Raw genomic sequence first — 8903 nt, forward strand, 5'->3', positions numbered from 1 at the left:
CGATTTTACTTTGCCATGTGAAAGGATACCAACACAGTCGTTCCTCTGTTTATATTCTATTTGCTTTTTTCTCCATTACAATATGAAATCAACAAGCTGAAGCATTTTCATCCACCAAGTGCACGAAGGCGCTTAGTTCCAGAAAAAAATTCCAGCCCTGTGGCTCCACCTTGCATTTCCTTGTTTATCCTCTCACCTGCTAGTCAGCATTCGACAGATGCGTTTCTGCTTACCTAGTTGTTTGCAGATGTAGAAAATGCATTCTTTTTGCACTTGGGTTGAATGTAGTCAAGACCATCTCCGTCTCAGAATGTATAATCTGACCACAGTGCATCCTGGGTTTGTTTACACCTGGCTTTTCATGCAAAGTGAAATCTGAATGTGATCTCATCACTAAAAGTGCACATTGATGCAAGATGTAAATAGTCTCAAGGCATATTATTCAGTTATAAAGCTTGATACTTATTCAATTACTGCGGTTTACTGTAACTGCATGTACATGAAGCATTAGTGGCATATTCATAAACATTACACTAACACTCCATTTTAATTATGTAATCATTTGCAACTTCCATTAATTACATAAATTGATGAGTAGTGAGCATAATGTACATAATTAATGAGTAATTACATAATGCAGTTAACTGAAAATGCACTCAGTGATGCTTATTTTATACTTCATCATATGTTCATTAAAAATTAAAATCTGTTCAGCGACCAAACAGCCTACAACTGCAATACCTACTCCTACATGCAGTATTTCTGTAAAATTCATGAACTTTACAGTATTATTACAGTAAAATGGCATCACCACACATTCAGGATAATAATCTTAAGAATTTTTGTGAATATTTGAGGATACTTAAGTACAGGTAGATGTAATGTAAGAAATGTGAAAGGTCATTATTTCGTACCGTTTTTGTTTCACGCTTGAATGCTGTTTGACTGTTATTAAAGGATGAATAATGACTGCAGTGTGGATATATTTTGAATATCATGTGCTTATAATCATATTCGTTCCCTGAAAAAATTGTATACTGGAAAGTATTAATGAACGTGTCATGAAGCATGAACTAAGCAGTTGAGTGTATTTTTGATTAATTATTTTATGTTCATTACTCATCAATGAATGTATTTAATGGATGTTTCCAAATGATTATTTAATTGTAATGGAGTGTTACTTTACTGTTCAAGAATATGCTGTGACTGCTTCATGTGCAAAGCGCTACCGGATATTCTGTAGCTACTATGAAACTAATATATACTCTGTAGTTATGAGTGTAATGAACTGAAGTTTGGGCCCAAATATGGGCTCTCATAGATTGAGAGGTTAATTTATTTTGCTCCTGATAATTTTATCTTGTAGTTTTATTGCAACCCCAATCATATCTACTTAATGCTCACATTCAGATGCTCCTGAAGGCTTGATTAATTTAATCAGGTGTGTTAAATTGTGAGTTATAATGTTAAATTAGTTGTAAATAGTTAGACACAGATCTGTTTTAAATGACCATCCAGGACTTTTCCTTGTAATATGTTCTGTCTTCATCTCTGCAAACCAAAAACATATTTCTAACAAAATGACTTGATGTTAAAATGTTTTTTAAACTTAAAAAAAATCACTGCATGCTTTCATCCTTTTGGCCTGTAGTCATGATCAGCCACAGCTGATCAATATGAGAGGGTACTACTTGACATTTATGGTTTACTGTCTCATCTGGAGCAGAATAGAGGATGTTGTTCTTATATTTACCTAGGATTGGTTTGTTCATTGGTTGTTTTCTTGCATGGTTCTGTCCAGGCCTACCCAGAGTACCTCATCACATACCAGATAGTGAAGCCGGAGAGCACAGCGCAGCCCCCAGCAGCAGCCGAGCAGAAGTCTTAGTGTACCCCCCTCCACCTCATGCCCCCGTCCCCACCAGCCTCACCTCTGTCTGCTGCGGCCTCCCGCACACTGCTCAGACTGTTACTCAAACACTTCACACACATTACGGCCTCCAGCACCTCCTCCAGCTTCGCTCTCCCCTTCCTGCCTCACTACGTCCACTTGCCTTTCCCATAAACACCTCATTCCTGCACTGCCTGCCTTGTTTTGCTGTCAGTTTTTTTTTTCTCTTATGTCCCCCCCTCCCCACACTGTTTACCTGGAAGAGTTGCCTTGGACAACCACAGTCTAACCCTGCACGCCTCTGCTGGGAGATGGGTTAAGAGTGAAGTGCGGTCAGGGGTCAGGGCAGTGGCTGCGACGTTCAGGGCTAAAGGGGAAGAGAGAGGAGGTGGGGGAGGTAGTGAGCTAGCTTACAGTCTGCTCTGAATGATAATGTGTGAAAGAAAAGACAACAAGTGACCTCTTTGCCACCCCTTTACCCTTTAATACTATTTTAATACGGTCCCTGGACAAGCATTACAATTCACATAGCTTCTCTTTTTTTAACCTTTTTATCGTGATTTGTTGTTGGTTTTTTTGCATTATTTTAAAGTTAACTTACACTATGACATGGACCATGTCACCGTTACACTCTATCGGGACCTGCCGTTTATTTGACTTTGTTTTACTTCACTTAATGACGTTCCGTGAAGCCAGTCGGCTGCTTCTGTTGTGTTGTGTTTTAAACAAATTGTTATGAAAGCCTTAGAAAGGTTTCTGAGTGAGCACAGAAGGTGGACACGTGGAAACCCGTTCTACGAAAAAAGCCTTTAATAGCAAAATATTAACGTTCACTTGGGATTGTTTGACGTTGCACAGGAAGAAACTGGTCAGAATTTTCAACCTTCTTACTGTAGCTTAATCATAAATCACAACTTTTTAAGGACTTGCACTTTTAGACAGGATTTAAGTTATTCTAAATAATCTGAAGATGACATTGAATAAAAAGATGTCCTGTAATGTACTGGTTATATAATGGACGATGCCTTGGTGAAGCTCTCGGTGCTGTTTACTGATGAAGAGTGGGGTTCATTAGGACTGTAAATGAAGTGGAACTTACTTTGCTTTCATACCTTTCCTTTTTCCTTGGTGACTAATTCTGTGCGGCTTAATATCCTCAGTGTTTTGGATGACATTAATTAAAGGGCAGTTTTTTTGTTTTGTACTCATTCATTCCAGTGTAATCTCTTGTAGAGGTTCTCCTACTCTCAGACACAGTAACTTCTTTCCTCGTGTCAAACACTACTGACTTATCAACAGCATTGCTTGCACATTCACAGGTTATGTAAGTGGAGCGAAAATGCGTTTGGACTTTTATGTCTCCCTGGCAAGTTCTGTGGGGGCGTTTTATCACAAATTATATACCCTCTCTGGTTTGGTGCTCCACTGTTATGCGAGTTTGGCTTACTGGGGCTCATAATAGACAGAGGGCACAAATGTTCTTTCCACCTTTGGTTGTGAGCACGCTGTCCATCACTCGCTCTCTCAGCCTGGCCACTTCTCATGTTTCTCACCTAACAAATTATTTCCTCTCTTTTTTTTGGTGTACCTTAACCAGATCCAACAACGGGCCATTTACCACAAGTGATCTGCAGACTAATTGAACACTCCTCAATCATGTAAACCAGTCTTAATAAAGTACATATGTCATACGTTCTGTCTGCTTTGTTTTTTTTTCCACGCACCCTTTACACACAGTGGCCTTGTGGTCCTGTGAGTCACTTTCTCTGTTCTTTGGAAAAGGCCGTTCTGCTGAGCTGATCCGATTGCAGAGCAGGTGGGAGGCTTTGGCCAGCAGCAGGATGGATTTTGCAACTGACTTCCTGTGAGCTGAGTGGGCTAGATTGTTTGCAGATTAGAGTTGATTTTTATCAGGCTGATCACACTTGGGGGTGGGGGTGGGTATAATCAGTGTTTTTGTTGCAAATACTGTGGAGGATGGATGTGCTATCAACACTAACCACTCTCCTGTAGCACTTCACATACAGGAGAGCTTAGAGAGCGATTTGATCTACATCACCTTTAGCAATTACTAATGGGCTGAATGTGTGTAATGAATATACGGTACTGTGCAAAAGTCAGAAACCACCCTTCAATTGGTATTTCCAGCTGAAACGGCCATTAAGTATAAGTTATTCATTTGAGGTTCCAAAAATTATTCATATGTAGAGAAAATTGAAATCCCAACAATCATACAAGACCTGTTAGCCCACCAAAATGTTCACCATCAGATAAACAGAACTTGAAGCTTTCATGTATGAGAGATAGGAGAAAATCAAGCTCCATTATTGGTGTTTCTGTCCATCCTTCCACTGTCAGAAGACAACACAGTGGTTCTAAAAGGATGTGTAGCTGCCAAGAAGTCATTATTGAAGAAAAAAGGAACTAGACAAAAATGTTCAAATCAAAGAAGCTGCTAATGTTAGAACAATGGACTGACCACGCCAGATCTTAATATCATTGTATGTGTTTGGCATTACTTGGATAGTGAGAAGCAGAAAATGCACTTTGTAAGACTGAAGTTTTAGGTGAGGAAAAACATCCTTGCAATTTTTTTTTAAAAACTGAAAAGAATGGAAGCTGTAATAAAAGAAAAGAGTGAATACACTAAATACTGAAAGAGTTGTTGAAGCTTTTGTGTAATTCTCTGTAAAATGTTTTTTCCCCCTTTGATGCTGGAAAAGCAATAGCTTATTGGCTTATTTTGGTTTGTGACTTTCTTCAAAGCACTGTTAATATTTGCCCTATAGACTATATACTACTTTGAATTAGACATTTTAATTATCCATTGAATTACCCATAGGGTAAATGAACACGCATTGCGCGTCTGTTTTATTTTAAGTTGAAATTGCAAAAGAATTACACAAGGGGGTGCAGTTAGCTGGATTTTCCTTGATCAGCTCCCCTGTCTATGTTGTGCATCATGTCTTCTTAAAGGGGAAGGTAGCTCTTGTGCTAATAACCCATCAATCCAGTGAACTGTTTAAAATTGGCCTTCAAAATGTCAAGATCTCAAAGAAGCACACCAGACTTTCATTAAAGTACATTGTTATATTTAACAATGGAAATCAAGGAATAAATAAAATATACATATACAACAAAACAGGGTAAGGTTTAAAAATTGAACCCTTCAGAATGATATTGCCATGGGCAGTCAGACTAACATTTCAGTTGACAAGGTACAGTAAAAAGTATTGCATTCATCAGTGATTGGTGACAGACCATATCGTTTACATACACAAAGTAAAGCTCTAATGGGTGTAACAAACGCACAGTAATCAGCTAGGCAGCTGTCTCTACTCCAACCATGTGCAAAAGAAATCTCGACTTATAATACAATATTGCATCACTTAAAAGTGCTCTATAAAAGGTGCCCACATTCATAAGGAAAAGAGGGGGGAAAGCATTCTAACCCCATTTGAATGTTCAAATATACTTCATTCTTCAAGGCAAGCTGAAGAATTAAAATGCAGATTCTCTTACAGAGCTGTGTGGGAAAACTAAAGCAAACAAACTCTCAGGAAGGCCATGAAATGTGGGCATCTCAGTCTTCGCTATTTTCATATATTCTCCAGTGTAGTCGTACGTGTAGGTGGCTCAGTGTATCCGGCCCTTGGTGATGAGTGTTGCAGTAGCTAAACAGAATTATTTTTACATACAAAAGTAAGGTTACAGTGGTTAGACAAGTGACCTATCAAAATGTGTGCCCTCCACAAAACATAATCTGTACCATAATAATTTAAAAATGAGAACATTCCGTACTGGAGAACTCCACAGTCATTATCTGTAAGGCATACAGCAGAAATAATGGCTGGGTCTGCTACTGTACAAATGAGCAATCAAATCAGAAATCAGAAACCCTTAAAAAGCACGATCATACAATGTGATGGACGTTGAAAACACGACAGTGCTTTGGTGGCAACTGGGAAGAGGCAGGGAGGTTATTGCTCTATTTTTAGTGAGAGAAACAGAGTAGAACATGTCTGTATTGCAGATTGAAATGCTTTTTTGTCGCTTTGCAATAGTTGCCCGTCAGTCTGCCTTTGAATGGTATCTGATCCTACTTTTAAAGGCAGGACAATTGCCCAGAGGAACCCGCAGATGTCCTGTACCTTCTCTGTGCAAGGCACTGACCAAAAATAAATACCCTAAATGAAAGACTTACTGCATGAAGCCCCTGTCCTGGAGCTCCAGCAGGTCCGTCTCTGCTGAAGGAGCCTAGTCTTTCTACCAGTCCTCTTTCCGGTTGGGGTTGGGGGGGGGCAGGGGGTGATAAATGGAAAGACCGGAGAGTCCTGTCCCAGCTGAAGGGCTCCTGCTCTCCATCAGGAAGAGAGGAAAAAAGAAAAAAAGGAGAGGGAGGAGAGGAGACACGTCCTCATCCCCACTGCTCTCATCCAACCCAGCTTACCAAACACAGAAAGGCTTTGGAAGAACCCTCAGGTAAAATAACAAATGCACCACTCTCATTCATTCTTCTACCTTCTTTCTTCTGATGTTCCTTGTCCCAATCAAGTTCAGCATTGGTTGCCAGTGACTGAACTACCCCGCCCCATATCAACCACATGTAAGCAGCCTCGAAAGTTCTTATTCATTTGGGCAAAGAACCAAGTTCTATTCATTTGGGCAAAGAACCAAGTTCTATTCATTTGGGCAAAGAAATTCTCTTGTTGTCCTGACCCTCTGATTTCCATTCAGAGGGATGTCCATTGCCCCAATCACGAATCCTTCATGTTGCTGGTAAACAAGTCCTTGGCACAGCTCTCCTCATATAGTCTGGAGGTCTTGCTGGCCAGAATGTTTTATCAGCAGCTGGGTGAGGTGGTGATGGGACTCTGCAGGTACGAGAGGCTGCTGGGTTGTCCATGCGGCACCACAGACACAGGGAAGCTGAAGATGTAGGGAGAGTTCGGGGAGGAGGAAGACTTTGGCCCCAGTGTGGCCGAAGGACTGGCGGCCTCCACGGAGCATGAGGTGGCCAGCACCTGCGACTCGAACTGCAGTAGCTGACCCATGAAGCTGAAGTTGGGTGAGATGATGCTGCGCCGCTGCTTGACAAACTCGAAGGCCTCCTCCAGGCGCACGCGTTTTTTCTTCATCAGGTAGGCCAGGCAGATGGTGGCTGATCGAGAGATGCCCGCCTGACAGTGCACCAGCACACGACCGTTGGAGTCTTTCACAGAGTCTGGTGGAGGAGAAATACTCGATTAGAGATGAAGTACGAACATCGAATCACAACTAATAAGGGAGAAATGTTCCAAATGTTTCCATGTAAACTCATAACTCAATTTCTTTTTGTTTTTTATTTTTTTGAATGGACAATTATAAATTTTGAAAAGCAATTACTGCAAAGACATGAGGTTTTCTAACAACAAAGGGAGCAAGATGACAAAATATCACATCCATCACAAAAAAATCTCTCAATTTTGTTTATTTTTTCTGTTTTACATAGTTTAAAAACTTGCCCTTTTACATTGTGTGAACATGGCAAATGGACCATTCGAAATTCTGAAAAGTAAGCCTTTCAAGTTATCACTGCAAATGTTAAGTCAGAACGTCACAATTTCAAAAGGTTTTATTATGACAGCAACAAATCTACTGTATGTTTATAGCTTTACAATAATCAAAACAAGTCTGTGAAAAAGACGAAAGACAAAAAAAGCTAGCTTCTGCTAAAAAAATGCCAGAGTGCATAACTTTGTGCTAAACAGCCAGTTGATCTTACTTTTGATGCTGCATTTTATTTGATTGATGATATTTAATAAGGCCTCTGATTTTTCATTTTAAGAAATTAAAATGTCAGTTTGGCCCATTAATAATGAGGTTATTTATATTGCTAGTTTGGCTGATAGAACGTTGTGGTGCTAGTGTGTTTTTAATTGGCCAATTTGAATGTAAGGAATTTTAGAATAGGTTATAAAAATGTAAGATCCCTGATTGAAGTTACAGGAAATCGTGTATCCAAGACCATGGCCACTAATAATAACAATGAAATGCTAAATGTTAAATGATTCACCCAGAAGCACACTATTGGAGCTTTCAGCACCTCTCAGACCAAAAAAGACTGCCTGCGGCAACTTTCACACCTTCCACCCCACTGCAACATGTAAACATTGATGCCCTTCCACTACTAACGAGCTGCTAATTAAAGAGGAAGGGGAAATTGATGACAGTATAAAGGGAAAAGAGTATCTATACTCTTCCTGACAGACAAATATCAGTCAGCTCATAGATCAGCTGGCTATACTTCAGGTTTCATCTATGTGTGTATAGACAGGAAAGTGCAATGCATATTCTTCCACACGCGCACACACACACACACACACATACATACATCTGAAGGAACTGAGTACCCTCAAATGGTGGATGAGTCAGACTCTGGTCCCTTAGCTGCACACTCTGACGCATGCATACACACTCACATACCCCCCACCAACACACATTCACACACACACACACACACACCTAGGAAAGCTCTCAAATGCGGCAAGCCTACTTTGGGGTGCTGTTTTACTGCGGATGATGCGCTGCACTGGAGTAAAATCTCAAGGATCCCCCACCCACAGCCTTGGAAACCCCCGCCTGAGGAGGACCCACCCATGCACATATCACACGCTCATTCCAGCTGCCTTAGAGGTCAAGGTGTAGACCTATCCTTTTCAGCTCTGCCTAGGTCTACATGTTGCACCAGTCTCTAATAGATTACCTATTAGTGGTCTGCAAATTAATGCACACCCAGCAAACGCTCTGCCGGTGGAAATAGATGACAGATTAAAACAGTGGGTGTGAGAGCGACTAACATAAGGAGAGTTCTGTGATGCAAATGAGCCTGTTAATTACTGATGAACGCCGAGCCATTCACAATGAAAAGCAGCAACACACAGTTCGACTGATTTACAAACAATCCAGCACCCAAATCTGGTCCTGCACTGTTCATTTGCATTTGAGAAATTCCATTTCCCACAAAAGGAAA

General features: G+C 40.5%; 2 protein-coding genes across 3 annotated transcripts in view; one reads left to right on the plus strand and one right to left on the minus strand.

Annotated features, from left to right (window-relative positions):
- tnksa (tankyrase, TRF1-interacting ankyrin-related ADP-ribose polymerase a) overlaps positions 1–2608 on the plus strand; it is an 88780-nt gene extending 86172 nt beyond the window's left edge. The window contains exon 27 of one of the 2 annotated variants that reach the window (XM_036589128.1): positions 1802–2608. In XM_036589128.1, coding sequence (XP_036445021.1) covers positions 1802–1888 — 87 coding nt within the window. In that variant the 3' untranslated portion in view covers positions 1889–2608. The remainder of the gene's footprint in view (positions 1–1801) is intronic. The other variant, XM_036589129.1, reaches the window with a different exon arrangement.
- A 2366-nt stretch (positions 2609–4974) lies between these two features.
- The window catches only part of dusp4 (dual specificity phosphatase 4), a 6813-nt gene continuing 2884 nt past the window's right edge, over positions 4975–8903 (minus strand). The window contains exon 4 of the mRNA XM_036588595.1: positions 4975–7115. Within this exon, the coding sequence (XP_036444488.1) occupies positions 6736–7115 (380 nt within the window). The 3' untranslated portion in view covers positions 4975–6735. The remainder of the gene's footprint in view (positions 7116–8903) is intronic.

Source organism: Colossoma macropomum, unplaced genomic scaffold (assembly GCF_904425465.1).
Source record: "Colossoma macropomum unplaced genomic scaffold, Colossoma_macropomum, whole genome shotgun sequence".
Taxonomy (NCBI): domain Eukaryota; kingdom Metazoa; phylum Chordata; class Actinopteri; order Characiformes; family Serrasalmidae; genus Colossoma; species Colossoma macropomum.